The sequence below is a fragment of the Cnephaeus nilssonii genome (genome assembly GCF_951640355.1).
Source record: "Cnephaeus nilssonii genome assembly, chromosome: 1".
Taxonomy (NCBI): domain Eukaryota; kingdom Metazoa; phylum Chordata; class Mammalia; order Chiroptera; family Vespertilionidae; genus Cnephaeus; species Cnephaeus nilssonii.
Window position 1 is genome coordinate 3,425,529 of NC_137072.1, and position 25,757 is coordinate 3,451,285.

Here is a 25,757-nt window from a genome sequence, read left to right on the forward strand (position 1 = left end):
CTGAGTGTTAACTTTGTATCCTGCTAAATTGCCAAATTCATTTATTAAATCTAGTTTTTTGGTGGAGTCTTTAAGATTTTCTATGTACAATATCATGTCATCTGTGGATGACAGCTTTACTTCCTCCTTTCCAATTTGGATGCCTTTTATCTCTTCTTCTTGTCTGATCACTGTGGCTAAGACTTCCAGTACTATTCTATATAATAAAAGGCTAATATGCAAATCGACTGAATGGTGGAACAACTGAACAACCGGTCGCTATAATATGCACTGACCACCAGGGGGTGTGCGCTGAACATGGTGGGCATCAGCCGTCGCAGGATGGTGGAGCAGGTGAGCGGGGGTGCCAGATCAAGGCGGGGCACCAGTCACTGTCATTGGGGCGAGCCTCTGGTGGTTACTGAAAATTCTTTGCTCCCGTGTGCTGCGGTCCTGCCCGGTGCTCACACCTGCTGCCAGTGCCGGCCCTGCTCGCACCTGCTGACGGCTCCAGCCCCAATTGCTCCACGCCGTCAGCGGGTGCAAACAGGGCCAGCACCATCAGCGTGTGGGAGCAGTGGCAGTGGGAATGGGGCTGCCGGCAGACAGGGGACTGGGGGCCAAGCGGGAGGGGCTGGGCGGGGGATCTAGATTTTAAGAATATATCTTTATTGATTTCAGAGAGGAAGGGAGAGCTAGAAACATCAATGATGAGAGAGAATCAATGATCAGCTGCCTCCTGCATACCCCACAGTGGGGATTGAGCCCGCAACCCAAGCATATGCCCAGACCAGGAATTGAACCATGACCTCCTAGTACATAGGGTGATGCTCAACCACTAAGTCTCACCAGCTGAGCACCCTAGGATTTTTTCATTTCCATTTACATGGAAAATATTTTTCAATCCATTCACTCTTATCCTGTGTGGTTGGATCTCTTGTAGACAGTATATATTTGGGTTATGTTTTTGTATACATTCAGCTACCCTATGTCTTTTGATTAGAGCACTTAATCCATTTACATTTAAGGTTTTTATTGAATAGTGGCCTGGTGCACAAATTCGTGCACAGTGAAAGGAAATTAATTAGAAGAAATATTTTAATATCACTATTCGCCCTTTCTCTATAATAGAAGTGTCAACCAAATTCACAATCAACAATGATAGATGGAAACACACGTGTGCGATTGGCACCAACGAGAACTTTATGTATATAAATTTGCTTAATTAGACCTGCTTTCTGATTTAGCTAAACTTTTTCCAGCCCAGTGAAGCACCCCACATTCTCTTTCAGGTAATTGTCAGCAACAAAGCAAATCATTATTGTAGATCATGCAGGGAGAACAAAGGGTAAAATATTTAACTGCAGCAGTGTTTGACTATATTCTGTGCAGTGAGAAAACCTGAAGTCATTTTCAAGGTCCACTATTTCTTACTTCTTTTCAGTCAGGTCAGTTTCTAAGCTTTCTAAATCTCCATTTTCCAGCTAATGAAAAGAAAATAGGATTCCACCGAGTCTCCTATCTACCTACTCCAGGACTTCTGTGAGAATCAAATGAGATGAGGCATGGGAAAACACTTCACAGACATTTGGTTACACTGTAAAATGTTTCCACTTGGCTATAAAGCAAGTCGTGTTCCTGGGCTGAAGCAACTCCAAGGAGGCTGGTCACTAGGAGAGGAAGGGAGAGTTGCTACACGACATCATTACCTGGTGCCTACAGCCACTGTTTCTGGGCTGGGCTGGGCTGTGGGCCACATTTTGCACCATGGGGTCTCAGCAGCATTGGCTGCAATTTGGTGGGCTTTCAAGATCCAGGGTGATGGTAGAGCCTGTGTCCCACTTGGGGGAAGCCGAGTGTTGCTTTTTGGGCACCAGGTCCACAGTGCCGTTTCTCTGTAAATGGACAGTGCGTGTCACGGCAGTTCCTGTGTTGAACATCTGCCCCCTGGCGGTCAGTGCATGTCATAGCAACTAGTCTGACACTTAGCATATGAGCCTTTTATATATATACTAGTGGTCCGGTGCACGAAATTCATGCACGGGGGGGAGGGGAAGGGTGTCCCTCAGCCCAGCCTGCACCCTCTCCAATCTGGGACCCCTCAGGGGATAACCAGCAGTCTGACATCCTTCTCACAATCCAGAACTGTTGGCTCCTAATTGCTCGCCTGCCTGCCTGATTGTCCCTAACTGCTCCCCTGCTGGCTTGATTGCCCCTAACCACCTCTGACTTGGCCCCGCATCCAGGACCCAGGATTCCCTCCTCCAGCCGACCACAGGCACCCGGGATCTGGGCTTCCCTCCCTCTGGTCAGCCATAGGCGCCCAGGCCGGCTGCAGCCACAGGGGATGGTGGGCAGGTGGCTTCGCCTGGGCTGCAGCCGCAAGTGCTGGGGCCCGGGACCACGGGGTGGGCGGCTTCTCTGTCTCCCAGGCCACAGCCAGCCACAGGTGCTGGTGCCCAGGACTGCGGGGTGGGCGGCTTCTTCGTCTACCAGGCTGTAACCAGCCGCAGGTGCTGGCGCCTGGACCACAGGCAGGTGGCTTCTCTGTCTTCCCTGGGATGCAGTGTGGGCAACTTCTCCGGCTGGCTGCGGCCTGGGATCATGGGGCAGGTGGCTTCTTCGTTTCCCAGGCTGCAGCCAGCCTCAGGCACTGGGGCCAGGTTTCTCCATCTCCCCCAGGATGTGGGGCAGGTGGACATGAGGCTGCTGCTTTGGCTGCGGCCTGGGATCACGGGGCAGGTAGCTTCTTGTTCTCCCTGGCTGCAGCCAGCCTCAGGCACTGGCGCTCAAATTCTCCGACTCCTACAGGCCCGGAGTGGCAGGGGGACGGGGCTGCCACCATGTTTTCAGGTTAATTTGCATACTCGCTCTGATTGGCTGGTAGCATAGCAGAGTGACGGTAATTTGCATGTTTCTCTTTTATTCGTGTAGATAGATAGCTACTTACTTCCATTTTAATTATTTGCCTAGATTTCTCTCTCTCTCTCTCTCTCTCTCTATATATATATATATATATATATATATATATATTATTATTATTATTATTATTATTATTACAGTAGTCCCTTTAGCATTTCTTGCAGTGCTGGTTTTTGTTTTGGTGTTAAACTCCTTTAACTTTTTTTTGGTCTGGGAAATCTTTATTTCACCATCTATTCTGAATGATAGCCTTGCTGGATAGAGTAGTCTTTGTTTCAGATCCTTGCTTTTCATTACTTTGAATACTTCATGTCATTCCTTTCTGGCTTGTAGAGTTTCTGATGGAAATCAGCTAACAGCCTTATGGGTGCTCCTTTGTAGGTAACAAATTGGTTTTCTGTTGATGTATTTATGATTCTCTCTGTGTCTTTAATTTTTGGCATTTTAATTATGATGTGTCTGAGTATGGACCTGTTTGGGTTTTTGCTTGGGACTCTCTGTATCTCCTGAATTGTGTGTCTTTTTCCTTCACCAGGTTAGGGGCGTTTTCGGTCATTATGTCTTCAAAGAGGTTCTCTATCCCTTGCTCACTTTCTTAATTTTCTGGTACTCCTATAATGCAAATATTATAATGTTTCATGTTGTCCCTCAGCTCTCTTAAACTGTCCTCCTGTCTTTTTTTTTTTGTCTTTTTTGTTCTCTGATTGAGTGATTATTCCTACCCTGTCTTCTAATTCACTGCCTCACCTAATCTACTGTGTATTCCTTCCAATGTGTTCTTTATTAGTGCTATGTCTGTTCTCATGCTGTTGAGCATCCTTATAATTATTCTTTACTCTGTATCTGATAAATTTCTTATCTACATTTCACTTAGCTCTTCTTCTGGAGAATTCTCTTGTTCTTTCATTTGGAGCTTGATTTTTGTCTCCTCATTTTGGCTGCCTGTTTGGGTTTGTATCTACGTATTAGGTAGATCTGCCAGTCTCTGGTGCAGGACCATGTCAGACGCTGTTTTTCACTGGCCCTGACTACCATTTGGAGCTATCAGCCATCCACAGCTTGTGGCTCCCTCTGCTGGGGCTAGAAGCCTTTGTAAAGGACCAAGATGTGCACCAGAGTCTGCTTTTCCTAGCCCCAGGCCCAGAAGAAGATCACAAAGCCTCAAAGCCTCCAGAGATCAGCCTCTGCCTGCAGTCTAATTATTATTAAGTCTTGATTAGCCTCAGGCTATCAACCACAGCAAGGTGTAGACTCTCTAGGGTGAGGCAAGAGGTTTTTCAATAGGGTGGGGCAATTGCTTCCCCCCACCCCCAGCTAAAAGCTGCCTGAGAAAGATGGCCTCTGCAGTATGAGGAAATGACTCAGCACAGGAGACCAGGGTGTCTGCCTTCCAAGCTCTAACCCCTGAGCCCCCTACCCTGAATTCTTCTCACATAGCTCTAGCTCACTCTGCCCTCCATCTGTCGGATCCCAAGGTGAGTGGCTGCACATGCAATTTTTTGTGTTGGCCCTTTAAGAGGGTGCCTGCATTTCCAGCCATCTTTCCCTGGTAGACAACAACCCTGCTGCTTTTCACAGCTGTATGTTATGTGGGCACCTTTCTCAGTTCTGGTGCTCTGGGCTGGGAGCCCAGCTTAGAGTTTAGACCCCAGAGTTCTCAGTGGGAACCTCCCACAGCTGGTATATCCCTCCATACCTTCAGCTGCTGTCTGTGGGAGCCTGGCCAGCCTTCTCACACCTCTGCCCTTCCTACCCGTCTCTATGTGGTCTTTAGTTTCTATCCTTGGTTCTAAGGGTTTTCTCCACCTAGACTCCGATTGATTGTTCAGGATGCTTTTTCTCTATTTTAGTTGTAATTCCAGTTTGGTCCTGGGAGAATGTGAGTTTAGCTTCTTGGAATATGCCACAACCTTGGAATCTCTTCCCCACAGACATCTTAAATTCAACACATTCAAGCCCAAATTCATCACCTTTCCCCACCAAAACTGTTCTCCTTCTAATTCTTCCTATGTTCTCTATCTCAGTCGTTCTCAAGCTTAAGCAACCATCAAAGTCACCCGGGAATCTTGTTTAAATTGTTCAAATGGTCGTTGAACCCCACATGCAAAGTTTGATTCAGATCTGTTGTGGGGTCTGAAAATGTGCATTTCTAACAAGTTCCAGGAAAGAATTAAGAGGTGGATGGTACTCCACGCATGCCTATCAGAGCTGTAAAGCCACCCAAGCAAGGCTGTATTTCAGCTTCTTGAAGCTAGAAGATGGCGTCACACATCTTTCCTTAGTTTCCAATACAGAGCTGGACAGACAGAGTGAGAACCCTGACCTCCAGAAGCCAGGCTGTTTGTATTTCTTATACTCTACATGTTTATCCCCCTTTTGTTTTCTCTTAGAGCTCAGTCAAGTCTCTGTGAGAGGCCTAGCCTCTCAGCTGTGCTAACATGAACCACATATGGGCCATAACATCCGACAGAGCAGCAGCCTCGGGAAACAGCCTTCAAGGAAGCCCAGCAGTCTGAGCCTGCTGGTCTGGGACAAGGCCATGAATCAGCTGCCCCTGTTCAAGTGAGAAGTCTGCTTGCGCTGCTTCAGTTTGAGATTCTGAGTTTACAGCATTAGAAAAGTGGCATTTCTTGCAGCTAACGTACCTGAGTTGAGTTGTTAGGTAAACAGACATTGGAAGATTATTTATTACTGAAGACAGCTGACAGAATCAACGTGGATGAAGTCCCTGCACTAGAAGCTATTGATAAAATCTAAGAACCTCACTGAATCTCACTATATCTATAAATAATCTCCATCTGACTTAAATGGTTCCTTTATGCCACATTTGCACTTTGTACTAACATTAAAACAAAACTCTTACCCAGCCAATGTTTTGAGGCAAATTTACATGACCAGTCTCAGCACTGAAGATAGGCTAGAGGGAATGAGAAGGTGAACATTACAGACTCCTAGTCACAATGAACGAGTTAAATCACAATAACTATCAGAGTACGCAGTGGAGCACTACACGTCTGTTAAGAGAATGAGGCAGGTGTGTACCTGATACAGAATGGTCTCCAAAATACTGTTAAGTTAAAAAGAACAAGTCACTGAAGGCTACACAGAATACACATGCTCCCGTTTGTGTTTAAAAAGAAAAAAGAAAGAGAAAAAATATACAATGTATGAAAATGCATATGTATGTATGCATGTAGGATATATTTCTGAACTGATACAAATAAAATGTTGGGCAATGATTTCCTCTGGGAAACAGACCCACAGGCATGGAGCAGAGGCAGATTCATTTGTCATTTATTATTCCTCTGTGCCACCATAAAAATTTTTGTTTGCCTTTTGCACAGGCTTTCAATATATGAAAAACACTAACCTGTTTTCCACAGACTCTTAAGAAGTGTAACTGGACGTGGGCGGATCCTGAGAAGCAAGTGCAGGAATCTGCCATCAGAACTCCAGAAGCTGCATCTGCTCACAGGCAGCTTCACCAGAGGAGCCACGTCAGTGCACCTGATATTGCGATGTGCAGACTTTATGACCAGACACAAAACACTCCCTCTGAAAGAGGCTGTAAGCCCCAAAGACTGAGGGAACAGAAATTCTTCAGGGACAAATTCTTCTTCTGAAATGTCACTATCAATAACTAAAAAGTCAAACTCCCAGAAAGATTCTAGGTCAACAAAGACCATCAGCAGCCTCATGTGCAGATGGTAACATTGTTGAGTAAAAGGCCTGGCCCCCTCACAGGTCTTCTAGTCCTTCAGGGCAAGACTTGCCATTTTCTTATCCTGAGTGCATAATCCCTGAGATTGGCAGTGGGTCTGACCCAGAGGTACTCTGTGCAGGTTTATTGAAATAACAATATGAGAGACTATAGCTTAATTGCTCAACATTTCTAAGCAATGGGTCAATGAAGGCTGCCTGCCTCTCTGGACCTATTAGTGGAGATGAAAAGGCTCTGCGTTCCTATAAGCAAGAAGTCAGGATAGCCCTGCACATCTGGGTGGGAAGCAAAGGGAGCTGATGAAATTAAAGTCAGCAGCTAGTGGCTACCTAGAGAGACCAAAAATCCCAATTCCAGGGAGGAAGACTAGGAGGGAACAGCAGCTGAAGGCAGAAACCTGCGTTCACAGAGGAGCCACATGATCTGGTGAGCTGGACCAAATGGAATCCACAGCCTGAAACTGGAAAGAGAGCCCCATGTTTCTAAAACCCTCTCTGTTCCATTATGATCGCCTGCCCAGCCAAGTTCAAAGAGGCCATGAGCAAACGGTGTAGGTTGAGTGTGTCTGTCTCCTGGGAAATTCAGAACACTGGATGCTGCCAGGCTGCCTGGCAGTCACTGACCTGATGTCTAAGGAGGTAAGAGAAAACTCTGACCACTCCGGGATGAAGGAAACAAAAGCTTTCCTGGTTACCTACTGTGTGGCACACACTGTCACAAACATTCCCCCTTTTGCCAGATCTACTGCTGATCCCGGGAAAGAATTTAAGGTCTGCATCTAAAGACCAGTGTGAGAATCAGCTGACAGGTTTGCTCAGGAAGAAGGATGGCCAAGTGGGGGAGGGCGAAGGGGAAGGGATGGAGAAAGGGAGGGACACAGAGGGAAGTGATGAATTTGTACTAATAAGAGAAAGGAAAGAGGACTTGTCACAAATCGATTCAGAAGCACTACCAGGAGCCCAGAGGCAAGTGACCTAGCAAAGGAAGCAGAAAGCAACTCTGAGTTTAGAAGGCCCTTTTAAAAGTATATGTATTTTTATTGCTTTGAGAGAGGGGGAGAGATAGGAACATCAATGCTGAGAGAGAATCGTTGACCAGCTGCCTCCTGCATGCTACAGGTTTTACACCAGGAAGCCAAACCTAAAGGAGACCTATCTTCAGTGACCCACCCACCGGCCGCCCAGGAGGTGAGGTTCACAGGATGGCCCCCGGGCACCCCTAAATAAAACGGAGAGCAGCCTTCAGAACGGACCCCGACCGTCTGGGACAATAACCCAGGAGATGACACACTCTGATTCCAGCTATTGCCAACAGGCTGTTTCTTCTTGTTTAGAGGATGATGTTTGCAAATGAGCCAAGCATCCAAGAACAAATCATCCCAGTGCTCGCTGGGCATCCATGTGGTCCTGGATTTCCAGGACTGACCTGCAGGTGCCTTTATTCAGTGTGGGCCCAGAGAGGTGGAATAAGACGAGTAAGTGGGCATTCAAGAAAACCAATTTCAGACCAACAGAAAGCAGTGGTGTCCTGTGTCTGCAGGGATGCCACTTAGAGCTGAGCAGGTTCTGCACCGCACAAGGACATCTGGGTGCTGAAATCCAGTGTGGGGAGATGAATCTGGCCAGAGGAAGAGGCATCTTGTTTGGATTCACACAAAGGTGAAACATGAGCTTATGGAGGTCCAACAGAGAGGCATTTCCAGTTAAGGCTGAGCCAATATTAGAGAACTCAGAGCAAAGAGGTGATGGCCCCACCCTCCCTTGTGCTAGGCAGGTCATCCTGGTAGGTGAGGGTCACCTGGGAGAGGGGTAGCAACATAGGATGGCAGAAAGAGTCTAGGCATTCCAGAAAACAGGCCAGATCAGCCACATATTACCTGTGTAACCATGGGTAAGTCACTACCCATCCCTCATCCCAGCAGTAAGATGGGGATAACAATGCCTACCTCATATGGCTATCACAGGGATTAAATGAAATAATGCAGGTAAAGTACCTAGCACAAGGCTTGGCCCTCAGTGGACACTCCATAAATGGTGGTTACCATGACAGCAACACTGTCCCAAAGGTGAGAGGCACAAAGCTTCCAACCTTGACATGTGAGGGTCACTGCAGAGGCAGCCAGCCAGACACAGGCTGAGAGGTATGGAGCCAGTTTTTCATGAAAGAACAGTAAATGCTTTCATTTCTCCAGTGTAACTGAGAGCAGCCCTCTTGGGAGTCAAACCTGTTGCTGGTATGGGTTGTAATCTGAACCTGAGCAATCCTCCAGGACTAAAGGGGTTTAGGAAAACCAAATGAAATTACCTGTGGGGCACAGTGCCTGGAAAGGGCAAGTGCTAAGAAAATGTGAGCTCCTAACCCCTCTCCACTAGGGAGCCGCAAACAGTGCCCTTGCCCCAGAGGCTCATCCCCAACAGGTTGAAGCAAGCTGAAGAACTATTTGCTTTAAGATCTGCTGAATTCATTAATGTAAGAGTAAATCAATTATAATGCAACTTACATTTCTTAAGCATCTTTTAAGTGAAAGGCCCATGGAGGAAGCAATGTTATTTCTCTCACTAGAGGCCTGGTGCACAAATTCGTGCATGGGTGGGGTCCCTCAGCCTGGCCGGCGATCGGGGCCAATAGGGGCTGACCAGCCAGGGGGAGGGACCACGGGAGGTTGGCTGTGGGAGTGCACTGACCATCAGGGGGGTTGTCCCTGGTGGTCAGTGCGCATCATAGCTACTGGCTGGTCGGTCAGTCAGCAGGTCGTAACGGTTGCTTAGGCTTTTAAATATATAGATATTCTGAATGTTTCCCAACTCTGAATTTTTGTGCTGTTATTAATCCTCACCCAAGGGCATTTTTCCATTGATTTTAGATAGAGTGAAAGGGAAGGAGGAGGAGGGGGACTAGAGAGAGAGTCAGATAGACAGACAGAGACATCGATGTGAGAGAGTCACATTGATTGGCTACCTCCCTCATCAGCTCAACCAACCAGGGCTGGGGATTGAACCTGCAACCTAGGTACATGTCCTTGACCAGAATTGAATCCAAGACCTTTTGGTGCATGGGCAGATGTTCTAACCACTGAGTAACACTGGCCAGGCCAGCAACTCTGAATTTTTATACCTCCTTCCATGTGCCCGCTTAACATGTATCACTTCACTTATTTTTTGTCATAAATATGAAATATTTTAAGTATGGTAATTAAGGTGAAAAGGATGCATTCCTTTCTCCTTTGCATTAGAGTAAATTATTTAGGTGTCTGTCACCCTCAGTTAATTGAAGGAAAGAGGGGTTTGTTCTAGAGTTTTCCCCCATCCCTCAAAATATTTAGCCTCATGCACTTTAATAAATTCTGTATTCAAATAGCAACAATTTACTGAACACCTGCCAAATGTTTTATCTATGTTATCCTATTTAGCCTTCACTGCAAAAAGCAAAAGGGCCATTACTCCTCTTTTATGTATAAGAAAACAGTCTCAAATACATTAAACAACTTGTCCAAGCTAGTAAATCTGTGTGAACAAATATTATTGTAATATTAACAAATGTTACTGAATGAATGAATGGTAAGCTCTTACGGAGCTTAAACAGCTGCAATATAGTACAGCTTATAAATACCAAATGCCATTCACAGAGCATTACAAATGAACTGTTTGGAATGAGACTTCATTGGAAAACATGGAGCAAAATGACTATTTTCCTCCAAATCCAGAAAGAAATGTTTTCTGCACTAGCCCACAATGAACTGTGTTCTAATTACTGAGGAAAAGGGAGTCTCAGTTAACTGCTATTTGGCCCACCTGGTCCACAGGGGACCAAATGTTTCCATATGGAATAGATTTATGAGAGAATAAATAAAATACAGTATGCCTAGAAGTCAAACCTTAAAGAGGAAAAGGAAGGCTCTAGAGGCAAGACTAGATCTTGACCTTGGCCTGACCTATAGGGCATTGGGGTGAGAATGGAGTCTGGAGCAGGAAGGGAAAGTAACACAATGGTTAAGAGCAGAAACTTGGAGCTAGACTCTAGTTCAGATCCTACAACCTCCCAGCTCTGGGACCTGAGACTCCCCACTTCCTCTCTCTAAGGTCAGAGTTCCTCTCATTTTGAAAAAAAAGGGGGGGTGGGGGGATAATACAGATACTTTATGTATGAGTCCTTTGAGGTTTACCTCAGAACCTTAAACATAGTATATTAGTTTCTTAGGGCCATAAACTTGGTGGCTTAAAACAATAGAAATTCAATCTCTCACAGTTCTGGAACTTCAAAATCAGTATCAATGGGCTGAAATCAAGTTGTTGGCAGGGCTGTGCTCCCTCAGGAGGCGCTAGGGAAGAATCTGTTTACTTGCCTCTTCCAGTTTCTGGTGGCTGCTGGCATTCCTTGGCTTGTGGCTGCATCACTCCATTCTTCAAAAACAGCATCTTCAAATCTCTCTGTTCTATCTTCCAATCACCTTCTCCTCTGTGTCTGTGTATCAGCTCTCTCTCTCTGCCTGCTTCCTCTAAGGATACACGTGGTTGCATTGAGGGTGCACCTATATAACCTAGACTAGTCTCCACATCTCAAGATCCTTGATCACATCTGCAAAGTCCTTTTTCCAAATAAATTAGCACTTTGGGGCTCCAGAGATTAGACACTGATATCTTTGGGGTGCGCATTATTCAACTCCCTCGACAGCAAACCCTCGGTAAACATCTGTTAGGAATACTCTTGTTACTATTAACAGAGCTTAGCCAAAAGTCCTACACGTCCAGGAAAGGGTCTATGGATGGACAAGGAAGGGAGGCTATTAGCATTTTACCATGAGAACCAACAGAGAGGCCACAGTTGTTACCCAAATCCTTCACATACAGGCACCTTCCCTGGATCTACATTATAAGCTCAGCGTGGCAGTGAGGAGAGTGGGGACACTGGGGTCAGGCAAGCCTGCATTCAGATCCTACTCTGCTCCTTAGAGAAGCAGGACACTGGGGACTTCTCTACCTCAGCTCAGTGTAACTATAAAATGAGGCTGCTTGAGGTTCAAATGCACATGTAAATGATGTGGACATGGTAGGCGCTCTAAAAGTTATTGCTATTAATACAAAGGAGTCTGCAATGTGTGCAGGAAGGATGAGTAAAGGAAATGACAATAGCCAGCGCATGTAGGGAACATCCCCTCCCATCCTTACTCAAAGGCATCTCAGGCTGCCACAGGCATACATCCCAGGAGAAGTCCTAGGGGTCTCAGAGGCAAAGTTGAGATCCCCCTTCTGGGACACACATATTGTAGTCAGGCTTTTTCCATAGCCCATCGTATCTTTCTTCTGGAATCCAGAGTTATGAATGACTTGGAGGGGGTTCAACAAAACATTCTTAGAGCAAATGTGATCTTTGTTCTGATAACTAATGAAATACTTCTGACACTTAATGAAATGCCACAAGAAATGAACAAGGGCTCTTTGGAGCCTTGTCTGAGATCAGAGTAACTCAAGCTTAAAATCTGGCTCCAATCTCTCCTAACCTACAGGCAGAAACGTACACACCACTGGGCCGGCTCTGCTACAAACTCTCCCACTAACAGGGCTAGGGTTTCCGATTTAGAAACCAAAGCATATTAAAACCCCATTTATCTGGTTAGCATCAACAGGTAACTTCTTGTCAAACAATTCAGGGACTAAGTGGAAATCCTGTCTCAGAAGGTAAAGAAATGAAACTTTTCCGTGCAGGAGCAAAACAAAAAACACCAAAAATGTGAAGTATACATTTCAAACAGATGTACCTGCTTTCCCTGCTGACTGCCCAGGACTGCCAGGGAGGTTTTCCAAGGAGAAACACAGACAAGGCCAAAGATTTCCCTTCTCTTTGCCATGTGGTTTCTGTCCCCCCGTGTGTAATAAGACTCCCTAGGTATCCACTGAGGGATGGGAAACCAGCATGTGGCTTTGTGAAGCTTAATTAACAAAGTTTTCCTATCCCGAATCATGGAGCCCACTGGCTCCAGGGACCCCCAAGACAGAAATAACATATTGCTCCAGAGTTATTAATGGTGAAATGCAAATAGCCTCCAAGAAAGTGGGCAGGAAAGGAGAAGCTGAAAAAACAAATGATTCCTACCAGCAGCCAGGGACAGTTCCCTGGGGAGGCAGGAAAGGGCAAGTAAGCCTGTGATCTAAGCTTGATCCCGTCTGTCCTGTCTCAAAGCTAATAGCCCTTTCAAGCAAACACACACACACACACACACACACACACACACACACACACACACATACATGCACACACATAGTACTAACATGCATGCATACAAATATGCATGTCCATGCACACATACACAGGTGCACACACATATGCATGCATGCATACACACATACTACACACGTGTGCACACTCATATACATGCACACTCATACAAGAAGTTAGAGAAAAAGACACAGGCTGTAAAACCCCAATATAATATGATAAATGATAAAATAGTTGGCCATATTGTTTTTGAAGTGTCTTATATTTTTCAAAATACTTTTATAGCTATTACCTCATTTGACCCTCTCAGTGGGCCTCTGTGGTAGACAGATGACATATAATTATGCACATTTCATACATTAGATTGAGTGATTCCTGAAGACCATCCATTTAGCAAATAATAGTGTGGAGACAGGAAGTGGGGTCTAATGACGCCAAGCCCAGGGTTTCCTCCAAGGTAAGAAATATGAATGCTTCCAATAGAAAAGGGCAAGGCCCGGGGGCAGGGGGGGGGCAATAAAAGAAGGTCAGATGTGTTGACGGCACTTTTGAGAAAAACTCATGTTATGACACAGAAATCTGAACAGAGGTATTTGAAGGGTAGTGATGTTGATGTATCTAGAAAGAATAGCCATCAAATTCTAGAGCGTGTCTGAAAGTCTGTCTGAGGGCTGTGTCTCCCAGCCACCTTCTTCCCTTTCAGTACTCGGGATGGCAGAATGGTAGTGGAACATTTAAAGCAGCAACTGGTCCTCAATCATGCATTAGTATCTAGCAGGAGACCTTAATGAATGGAAGAGACCCCCTTTATTTTATAAACATGTACACTAAAGCCTTGAGAAATAAGGTAACCTGGCCAAGATGAAAACATAGGTGAAAGTTGGAATCTGGACCCTGAATTCTGAACTTGGGGGTCAGGGCTCTTATCCCATCCAGCTGCCTTGGGCATCTATTATCTTTAACCTCATTACAGGCACTGGTCTTGCTTAATACCAGTGCCCAAAGAACACTGAAAGATGGGGCGGGAAGCATGGCTTTCCTTTTCTTTTTGGGGGGACAGAACTGCTCCATTTCCCATGGACAATAACCAGACAGGATGTGGGCAAGTGCCAGTGGTGCTGCTAGCACAGAAACTGTCTTATTTCTTGGGTGTTTTTAAGACTCCAAAATGGTTGGCTGGATAATCCTCTACCCCCACCCCAAAGGTGTCCATATCCAAATCCCCAGTGACCTTATGTGGAGAAAAGACTTCGTAGCTGAGATTAAGTTAAGGATCTTGAGCTGGGGAGAGGATCCTGGTTATGAGTGGGTGCGATGTGAACACAGGGTCCTGGTCAGGAGGAGGTCCGAAGATGAGAGTTAGCAAAGTGGGAAATGACAGAAGCTAGAGGGTGGGTGATGGGAGGGGCCGAGGAATGCAGGCAGCTTTCCTGGAAAAGGGAAGGACACAATTTTCCCCTGAAGTCCCAGAAGAAATGGAGCCCTGATAACATCTTGATTTTGGACTTCTGACTTTCCGACTGCAAGAGGATAAATTTATGCTGTTCTAAGCCACTGAGTTTACGTCAGGAGTCACACCATCAGTGGGAAAGTAACACAACCATTACAAAACTGGAGGGGCACGTCTCTGCTCCCCAATGAATAAACGGACTTCGTAAGATGCGGCACAACATTTTCAAAGTTACAGGGGCATTAGGAGATATTTAGACTGACTATACACTAGTTACACTGTCTTGCTTTAATTGGTTAGCTGTGTTTATGGGACTTCTTTCTCAGATAACTTCTAGTTTAACTCCCTAGCACTGCTCCACAGCCCCACCCCGGAGGGGAGCCCGTGGCTCCCCCAGTCCAGCCTGGACACTCCTCAGATGCAGCCTGTGCTCCGCCCCAGCAGGCTGGTTCTGAATTCTGGAACATCAGGCTCACTCATGCCTCCAGGACTCCGTCCTGCACTTTGCGTTTTGGGTAATGCTCTCCTCGCTCTTGGGCTCTGCTAAAATCCTTCCTCAAAGCTCAGCTCAGTCAGCACTTCCTCTGAGAAGCCTTCCCTGGCCTCCCCAGTCCTCACTCCCACCCACTCCCCACACCCAGAGCATCCCTCTTAAGAGATCCCTGAACCCTTGGTCTTATAAATGTATGCTTGCTTATCTTCCTCCCCACCCCACCAGCATGAGTCCCTCGAGGACAAGAGACCTTCTACGTCACCAAAGCACTGCCATCCCCTATCCTTTTCAAGTACTTCCTAGCTCCTTCCCACCTGAGCAAGGCAAGCTCCTCTTGATTCCCCAAGAATCGGCCCCACCTCGGTGCTCCGTGTCCTGGCAAATGGAAGGCAGTCTGCTGTGTTCGCTGAGTGTTTATGAGTTGCTCTACTCTGTGCTGAGTGCTTTGTAGGAATTATCCCATTTACAGCAACCCAGTGAAGCAGGTGTATTGTTTTCCCCATTAGGGAAAGTCTGAACAATGCCAGCAAGGCACAGGACTAGTAAGGGGCAGAGCTGGGTAGACAACCAAACCTGTCAAACCCAGGACTGAACAGTTCACTATCATGTGTTAGCTCCTGTCCCTACACCCCGCCTCATCACCTGAAGGACTGGCTAATAGAAGAGAACAAATAAGACCACTCTTTCAAAGGAAAACAGTAATTGAGAACTGAGCACAAACTGCTCTTGGGCTGTGGGTCTGCACAGCCTGTGTAAGAATATCCCTGATGTAGGCAGATTCCCTCTCAACACGAAACCAGCTCTCCTTCTCCAGGCGGTTCTGGGAAGCCCACCCTCGGCAACCTTTCTGACACATTCCACCTAATGAAAACTGGCCGTGATTTACACAGATGTGACTGTCAGCTCCCAGGATCCTACAACTGTCTCCCGTAGACAGTGACAGATGTTCTAGACTTGGCAATGCTCAGTGGGGGAGGGGGAAAATGTGCCAGATCTTGAAAAGCTCTGAATTAAAGTATCAAACTTCCCATTCCTCAGATGCCACTAGTTCACTTGTGTAACGATAAGAAAAACTGGCCACTGTAGGTGAGCGTAAGGAAGGAAGCCCAGTGGTAAGGAATACCTACCTGTTAGGGGGCTCCCTGGCAACCAGGGAGGTGAGAGAGTTACCTGCACTGTCCTCGATGGAATGGCCAGCGTCCTCAGACCCTGACTTTGTGGAGCTGAGTTCACCTGGCCAGAGGACATTCACAACATGTCCTCTAAGGTTATGCGCTTGGACCATGGGCAGCAGAGACTCTCTCTGGGTGCTGTTTCCCCCCAGACATTTTAGGAATGGAAAGAAATCCATTTGGTTTTCTGCAGGAAAATCCAGGGAACATTCTGCAGTAGCTCCCCACAGTCTGCAGGTATCCATTCTGGAAACTGAGGGGGAAAGCTCTCCTACTTTGGAGTGTTGTCAGTGTCACAGGAGTGTGTTGCTGCGTGGTTGTACAAGCTACCAGACTCACCTGAAACCCTCCTCCTCCCCCGCCCCTCCCCCTACAGCCATCACAGAGATGCAGCCCTGGGCAGGGAGAGAGGGAGGAGTTGGTGAAGTGCCCTATGGAATCTGTTGGCCACGACCTGCAGGCTGAACACCCCCAGTCCAGAGCCTCCCCAGGCAGCCACTCCCCTAAGTCCCAGGGGAAGGCCACCCTTTGTGGAGGGCTTTCCTGAGCGGTCACACCAAGAAAGGGAAAAGGGCAGGGTGCCCAGGCCCTGGGGTGCTGTGCTGCCCAGAGTCCTGCCCTCCTGTACTGGACCTCAGTTCCTGGCTCCCCATCTTCCTGTGTGGCCCCATTTCTCCACCTGATCGTTCCTGCAGAACGACAATTCTAACTGGAACTCTCTAACACAACGCCCAGCCTTTAAACCTGTAATGGGAGTTAGAGCTAGAATTTATTGGGCACCAACTATGAACTGAGCAATATAAATATTTCATTTAATTATGCAACAATCCCATGTGATAGGTACTATTATTACTCTCATTTGAAAGATAAAGTCCCTGAGGCTCAGAGAAGTTTAGTAACTTTCCTAAGCTCAGGATCTTTGGGAGAGCTCCAATAAGTACTGATATGATTCATATGGCTTTTTGGAAAGTGATTTGCAGTGTATGTGTGTGTTTTAATGAGACAAAGGTCTGATATGGAAGCAAGTAGACCCAAAATGTTTCCAGCTACATTCCAGCTAAGTAAATTCTACTCATTCCTCAAGGTTGGGTTCAAATCCTACCTGCTTTGTGCAGTGTTCCATACAGCTCCATCCCACAAGGAATTCCCATCTCCCTGAGCTCTGGTCACACCTTTACTGTCTCCCACCATGCGCAGTGTTTCCTGGGTTTTCCGCTCATCCATCACCACAGTATCAGGCCCCCAAGAATAGGAGCTGGGTTTCCAATTGTTTGAATCCCCCTGGTGCCTAGGACTAAAGATTTCCCGATTAAGAGAGCTGAACATTGCAAGAAAGAGATGTAGTTCTTTTTAAGCCTTCAGTGCCAAATCCACCCACTTTTCAAGGTGTGGCTCAAACTGTCCAGCCTTCAAGCAGCTTTTCTGATCACTCCTGCTGCAAATAGGCTGCCTCGCGTCCAAAACAACCATTTCAGTGAAGAGAACTTTAGTGCCTGATCCCGACAGACCTCCACGAAGTTCTGGTCCTGCTGCTTCTGAGGGAGGGGATCGGAGCAGTGCATTCCCTTCCTCTGAGCCCGTTTCCCTTCTGTGAAATGCGAACCTGCCTCCCAGGACTGAGGCGCCTGTGACACAATGTGCATCTCTGTACCTGCCTCCCAGGGCTGAGGGGCCTGTGTTATCATGCATTTGACGTAGTGCCTGTACCGAAGACCTGCTCCACAAAGGTAGCCACTTCATCCCCATTACTATGTCATCACACTAGCCCATAAGGGAGGCATTTACTTCCATGCCTTTCCTAACCTTCTGGAGCACTGGTTCTGAAACTCTGGAATCTGTCAGAACCATTTAAACAAAGTTACCTAGGTCACACCACGGACTAGAAAACCATCCTCATTAGGCAGGAGAGACGGTGGGGACTAGACGGCTCTACTTTAAACAATACTCCCCACCCTACTGCAAGTGATGCTTATATGTGCTCACTAAACCTGGAATATTCTACTAAGACAGTATTTGACTCCCAAATTCTTTTCCATGGAACCCTGAAAAGTTCCCAAGATACTTCCAGACCTACGATTCCCAACCTTGGCTGTATTCTTTCCATGTCTAAGCACAACCCTTAGAGACTCAGATGTTCGTTTGGGATGTGACCAGGGTGTCAAGATTTCTAAAAAGTAGGCAAAGGACTCTAATGGTCAGCCAAGGTTAAAAACCACTGCCTGCTTTGTATCTAGTCCCCAGGTTTTTGTTGTTGTTGTTGTTGTTTAATCCTCACCTGAAGATATTCTTTCCATTGATTTTTTTTTTTTTAGAGAAAATGGAAGGGAGAGGGAGAGACAGAGAGAAACATTGATGTGAGAGAGACATCGATTGGTTGCCTCCCGCATGTCCCCAACCAGAGCCAGGAGCCTTCAACCAAGGTACGTGCCCTTGCCGGAATCGAACCCAGGATCCTTCAGTCCACAGGCCGATGCTCTATCCACTGAGCCAAACTGGCTAGAGCTGGTGCCCAGGTTTTTATAGTAATGTCTCCAAAGCTTCAAACAGAGCAGCTCAGCTTTTGTCTGTTACAAATTGAACCTCCATCTAAGACTGATTTTGCACAAAGAATTCTTATGCCTAAAAAAAAAATAGTTTGCCAGCAGCTGCTCTAGCCTGTCAGTAAGAGCCTTGATGCCTCCAGCCCTGTTTTTATACCTTTGTGTCCCAGAGCTTTACAACATAGTAAATGCTTAATAAATATTTGTTAGAAGGTTGAATAGTTTTGTTTTATTTGTTATCTGGCTCCAATTAAGTTTTCAGTTGCCTAGCATAACAACCTAACAGTTTCTTAAACATCTAAGCCCTAACAGCCTCCACCTCAAACCTCAAACCTGAAACAGAGAATGAGGCAGACAGCCATCCAAAGAACACACTGACATTTCTTCTGGGGTCATATATACTATGAAAGTTCCTAATCACTGATAAATATAAGCAAATGCCATTTTCATCAGCCGGGAAGAGCGTGACATTTTTCAGCAGCACAGGCCTCCCAGGCTAATATTTGGATTATTTCATCTGAAACTGTCAAATTACAAGAGCATGATAAAAACTTGTAGGAACTTCATAGTAAACAGTAACTGGCCCCTTGTCAATAAGTTAGAAGAGAAAACTTCCCTGCTGCCAAAACGCATGGGCCGGAAAGCCTGCAGCCCAGGCCGGCAGCCAACTAGAGGCTGTTCCCTGGGCAGCTTTTCTAGGTTCTCAACCACAATGGCTGGAAGAGAAGTTCCTGAGTAGGGATCTGGGAGTCAGCAGCACCTTCAAATCTCAGCTTTTCTGTGGCTTTATTTGGGACTCTGAGTAGTCATTTAACATCTTAGCTCCTCGGATTCCTTATGTGTAACATCTACTTCATCAGGTCCTGATAGCCATGGCTCCCAGGGTTTGAATCCTAACTCTTCGTATACTAGCTGTGAGGCCTTGGACAAGTTACCTCACTTCTCCGGGCCTCCATTTCCTCACCTCCAAAATAAGGATATTAGCAGCCATTTCATAGGATTGTCAGTGTAAAGCGATAGGAACAGTGCCTGGCATAGGACAGGCATTCAACAAACCTCAGCTATTATAAATCTGAAATCCTGAAAGCAAGAGTTTTGAAAACTGAGTTTTTGTCTTTCTTTTTCTTTTAATGTTTTTATCAGTTTGGTGTCAAAACTCATTGGGGCAGTCAACCTGACCTTAACAGACATGGAATCTTTTACCCTACGTGATGTGAACATCCATATGTTTCACTGCAGAAGTAAAAATGTGTTTAATTATGGGATGCTGCCCACACCAGAGAAGGAATGTCATTAAAGTGTGAAATATGCCATGAACTACCTTTCTAAAATCGGAACAGTTCTAAATTCTAAAATGCACTGACCATAAGTATCCTATCTAATAAAAGAGTAATATGCAAATTGACCTTACCTCCACTACATCCACAAGCCACACCCACCAGCCAATCAGGAGCAAGTATGCAAATTAACCCACCAAAAATGGCTGTGGCCACTGAGTGAGCAGGAGGCTTGGGTTTCCTGGCAATGGAGAAAGCCAAGCTTCCTGCACACCCTGGCTGGCCCAGGCCTCCACTCAAGGCTACAAAGTTTCAATTATAGAAGATAAATAAATCCCAATAAAAATGGCTACGGCCACAGAGCGAGCAGGAGGCTTGGGTTTCCCTGGCAATGGAGGAAGCCAAGCTTCCTGCATACCCACACCAGTCCAAGCCTCTGCTCAAGGCTACAAAGTTTCAATTATAGAAGGTAAATAAATCCCAGATACGAGGGCCTCCGCTTGGGTCGCCGGGGGGCGTGGCCGGCCTGCAAACCACCACAGGCCCCTCGCCCAGGCTGCCCCACACCCCAAGGGAACCCCCACCCTGATCCAGGACACCCTTCAAGGCAAACCAGCTGGCCCCTACCCATGTAGCAGGCCTCTATCATATCTAATAAAAGAGTGATATGCAAATTGACCATCACTCCAACACACAAGATGGCTGCCCCCATGTGGACAGAAGATGGCCACCACAAATGGCCAGCAGGGGAGGGCAGTTGGGAGGGACCAGGCCTGCAAGGGAGGGCAGTTGGGGGTGATCAAGCATGCAGGGGAAGGCAGTTAGGGGTGACCACACTGGCAGAGGAGGGAAGTTGGGGGTGACCGGTCCTGCAGGGAAGGGCAGTTGAGGGGGACCCAGGCCTGCAGGGGAGAGCAGTTGGGGGGACCAGGCCTGCAGGGGAGGGCAGTTGGGGTGACCAGGCCTGCAGGGGAGGGCAGTTAGGGGTGACCAGGCCTGCAGGGGAGGGCAGTTAGGGGTGACCAGGCCTGCAGGGGAGGGCAGTTAGGGGCAATCAGGCTGGCAGGGGAGCAGTTAGGCATCAATCAGGCTGGCAGGGGAGTGGTTAGGGGGTGATCATGCTGGCAGGCAGAAGCAGTTAGGAGCAATCAGGAAGGCAGGCAGGCAAGTAGTTGGGAGCCAGCAGTCCTGGATTGTGAGAGGGATGTCCAACTGCTTGTTTAGGATCGGGCCTAAACGGGCAGTCGGACATCCCTCGAGGGGTCCCAGATTGGAGAGGGTGCAGGCTGGGCTGAGGGACACCCCCACCCCCGTGCACAAATTTCATGCACCGGGCCTCTAGTCCTATATAATAAAAGGCTAATATGCAAATTGACCCTAACGGTGAACGACTGGGAACAACTGGTTGTTTTGACATGCACTGACCACCAGGGAGCAGACGCTCAATGCAGGAGCTGCCCCCTGGTGGTCATTTCACTCCCACAGGAGGAGCTCTGCTCAGCCACAAGCTGGGCGGATGGCTGCGAGTGCAGTGGCGGTGGCAGGAGCTTGTGGACGCGGTCGCTGTCTCTTAGAGAAGCAGTGTCCCACCGAGACCCAGCTTTAATTCTCCTGTCTGTCTTTTCTAAGCCTTTCACCACCCCCACTCAGGGTCACCCTTGGCCATGCTGGCATGACACAGCTCTCCCCTTCTCTCTTCTATCAGCCCAAATGTGGTTTATTCCTGAGAAATCAGCTAAAGCATCTTCTCTGTGAAATGGTCCCCGCTTGACCAGGTCAAGAGCATGTGGCAGGGAGGCTTGATGGGTGTGTCTCCTCTCCACATCCAGTCAGTGGCAGGGACAGCCTACAGCACTGGGCTGAGAAGGACTCTCATGAAGCATCTAGCCACAGTGGGAAAGGGTGGTCATCCATGCTGAAGTCTGAACTGCAACTGATAAGAGAGGCTAGACTACCCACCTAACAGGCTCAGGCCCTGCCTGGGATGGACATTAACTTGGCTTGACCACTAATTTATACATTTCTTAAGCACAAAGTTTTTAGCAAAGGCCAGCTTAGAAGTACCCTAATTAAGTTAATAACAATGTACCTACCTATATAGTTTAAGTTTAAAAAAATTGGCTCTCAAAAGAAATGTCAATCATTGTACTGTTGATATTTGGCTCTGTTGACTAATGAGTTTGCTGACCACTGACATTGGGCACCCAACAAATACTGTTGAATGAATGCTGTAATCTGCAAATATATTTTTATCAATTCACTGACAAGCTCTTCTCAGCTCCTATACTCCTACCTTTGCCATGGGCACTGCCTAGTTTGGCATATTTATGCTGGCCTCCCCAGGGAGGCTTCGTAGGGCTATACAACTATTTTAATGCCATGATACCATATCTAGAGTTTATATTTTATTAAGTCTCTAGACAACATCTAGGTCCTCAATTAGACACAGCCTCAAAGCTGTGTGTTCACTCAAAATACTCTGGAGAAACTTTCTAGAAAAGTTCATAGAATCCTGAAACCTACAACCTGAGAGCAGGTAACACTCCAGACATTCAACATGTTTAAGGATTTGAAACTCATATGAACTTAAAAGGCACCTTGGGTTAAAAGCACCTTGTCCTCAGCGCAAATCCACACAGCCTGGGGCCAGGATCTCCCTTTCCTCCTGCACCAGGCCAGCTGTACTAGAGCGAGGTCTCCCAGTCCCCACTCCCTCTTTTACCCTCCACAGGGCCTCCCTAAGGTTGTTGCCTAAAGGCTTCTTAGAATTAGCTTCACTTTGAAGACTATTCAGAACCACAGAGTGGGCTGGGAGTGGCCTCAAAGCTTTAAAAAGCTGCAAAATAAATCAAAGGATGAAAGGAGATATGTGAAGCCAAGAATTCCTCCCCACCCGGCAGAAGCAATGCATTAACCAAGCAATCTGTGGTGCAGAGCCGCGTGCACCACAACGGGGCGGGCAGGGAAGAGACAGGGGCAGGGCAGTGTAGGGCGGCAGGAGCCTGGAGGGCGTGTACCTTCTCTCCGCCGTGGGTTCTCGGACCCGCGCCTGCGGGTGCCGGCTGCCCCGGAGCACCGGGCCCTGGCGGCTGGCATTGAAGCCGGCGGGGGAGCGAGGCTCTTCTCGGCTCCGGTGTAGTGGCACTGAAGTGCGCACAGCGGACACCACGTGGCCCACGAAGGCTTGTGCGGGGGCTCGGGGCCTGGGGCTGCGCGCGCGGTGGGGTCCGGGCAGGCAGGGCCGCGTCTGCTCCATCACGCCGCCGCTGCAGCTGCGTGAGCAGGCGGACCAGGGGCCCCAGGCGCCCCATACTCCGGGGATGCCGCCGCCGTTCTCGGGGGTGCCCTCTGCCGCTGCCATCCGCTGAGGGACCTGCGGAGACAGAGGCTAGTTAGGGACCAGGACAATGGTTCCTGCTTTGCCCTCAAAGGCTGTGGGTAACCTGAAAGGTTTGCCTATTAGGCACAAGTAGGCACAGAATCTATTTTAAAATCTGAAGAACAAAATTACTTAATCCCGCCTGGATTATATTTGTCTTTATACCAGCGCACTCATCCTACCTAATAATAGACAAATATGCAAATTGACCGTACCTTCACTGTGCCCACGATTGGCCAGGAGGCGCGGAGGGGCGGGACTCGGGGTGGCCGGGGTGGCCGATTGGGCCAGCAGGACGCTGAGCTCACGTCGCCAGCAGCGGCGCGAGCTCAGCGTCTGCGCCATGGCTGTGCTGCGGCACAGAAGGGGCCTCTGGGGCAGCGAGCTCACGTCCCACCACAGACCATCAGAAGCGGGGGAGCTGGGTGCCTGTCCGCTCCACACCAGCGGACAGGCACCCAGCTCCCCCGCGATTGAAAGCGAAAGCGTGGGAGCTGGGTAGAAGCCTCCGCCGCGCAGGAGGCTTCTGAAAGGCCTGGTGCACCAGAGGACAGGCATCCAGCTCCCCCGCGATTGAAAGCAGGGAGCTGTGTGTCTGCTCCTGCACCAGTGGACCCCCAGCCATCAAAAGCGGGGAGCAGGCTGCTAGCAGTGTCCGCGGAGCGTGCTAGGCTTTGTGGGGCAGTGGATATGGCCTGGATGGCAGGTTAGGCCTAGGGGACCCTACACGTGCATGATTTAATCATGCACTGGGCCTCTAGTAAAATATAATTTTAAATATTTTTATGAAGGAAGGAACACACCAAGGCACAAGTGCTCGCGGCTCACGAAAATCATAATGCAGTCCTTGCTTTGGGTGCCCCGGCCTGGGGGAGCTCAGTTTGGCGCCCTCTCTCTCACTGAGGCTCTCCCCTCAAAAGTTCCCCTCAACCTTGGTCAGGCCATAAGGAGATTTAGGCCAGATCAACCATGTGCACAGCAGAGAGCTTGGCACTAAATGCATATTTGTATGCACCATTAGGACAGTCTTTCCTGCTTCCATGGTGAATCCAGGAAGGTGGGAAATGTCAAGAAAGTTTTAAAGTTCTATCCAAAGGGTGATTCTACATTCCCATTTCCTTGCCATTTCAGAGACCTTCCAGGCCCAGCACGGCCTGGTGCTAAAGGAGGGTCAGTCTTCCTGCGCTGCGCACGCGTGCTCGGAGCACCAGCGGGACACCAGCACTGTGCTAGGCCCTGAGGACAAAGAGAAAAGCACCCAGGTCCACACAAATGGCCTGGACCCAGCAGCAGGAAGGCTCTAAGCAGTTAATATAAGATTGGGGGAGGCTGGCAGGATGACGGGGGTGCGGTGGGGGTGGGAGCAATGAGAAAGCCACAGAGGTGGGACCGCATGCCCACTCAGTGTGGTGACACGTGTAATCGCCACTCCACAGCAGCTCTGGTCACCACCACTCCCCCTTTCAGCGGTGAGGCTCCCCAGCTGAGGTTCAGAGATGTGCGACCTGCCCCCGACATGTCACTTTAGCAGAGGTGGGATTTAAGTCCACCTAGCTCCCAGTACCTGGAGCTCCAGCACTCCCTGCTGTCTCCCCAGCAGACAGCTGCTCTTGTGCTTCTGGATCCTTCTCTTGAAATGTCCTTCCTTTCCGTGAGCACCACTGTGACTTTCCTTAGAAGGTGGGTTTTTCAGTGACCCTCAGGCTTCCATGTAAAAACATCTCCAGATTACCTTAGCCTTTTGTGTTTTTTAAGATGTTGGTTTTGGGCAGCTTTGTTTGGCCCAAGATCTCAAAGACCTGTCACACCTGCACTCTTCCTCTGTCCCTCAGTGCCCTGAGCCGTGAGGCGGTCCAGCGATTGTCTTCCCCTTTGTGTGGAATTCCTTCCCACCACATGGAATGAGAGATGGAGCTAAAATTACTTTGGAGGATAACTGTGAGGAAGCATGAGGAGACCTAATGCTCAGTAAATGCCACCACTGTTGTAGCTGAACCATATTGCCAAAAGCAAGGACTCGGCTCTTGGGTAGAGGTCTTGCCCCCAGGCACTCACTCAGTCAGCCTGAAGCCATGGGGCAGGTTTAATTGGGGCTACTTTCTGTCAACTACATTCCAGTACACGGAGTGGTTTCGAGATGACCTTTATAAGCTTAAATTGGATTCCTGACGGTTGAGGGAGCAACAAGGCAGGATGAGTGAGAGAGGGAACCCAGGGAGCAAACATGAGTCTAACCGGAGAGGGAAGCCTAGAGCTGGATCTCAAACAGCCAAGCTACAGGAGCCCCATTCAGAGAGCCAACACGGAGCCATCAAAGATGGGGTCAGAGCAAGGGCATGACAGACGGTCCCGTGAGAGGGAGGCTCCTTACCACCCATATGTGAGCAATGTGAGCACCAGATGGGGATGAGCACAGGAATGATGTGCTCAAGTCATCACTACTAAACTGGGGACCCCGGAGAGAAGGCTTTTTGCCTGCTTATAAACAAAACAAACAAACAAGCTTTTGTTCTTTCTTCTCTTCCCTTACATGTCCTGATTTATTAATATCAAAATGATGGTAGATTCACTGAGGTGGTTATAAAAATGCCTAATCAGGCCACAGTCTTTT

At 48.0% G+C, this 25,757-nt stretch overlaps 1 protein-coding gene across 2 annotated transcripts in view; it reads right to left on the reverse strand.

Annotated features, from left to right (window-relative positions):
* THSD4 (thrombospondin type 1 domain containing 4) overlaps positions 1-25,757 on the reverse strand; it is a 704,967-nt gene that overhangs the window by 589,880 nt on the left and 89,330 nt on the right. For both annotated transcript variants that reach the window (XM_079788500.1, XM_079788499.1), the window contains exon 4: positions 22,785-23,140. In XM_079788500.1, the coding sequence (XP_079644626.1) occupies positions 22,785-23,140 (356 nt within the window). The remainder of the gene's footprint in view (positions 1-22,784; positions 23,141-25,757) is intronic.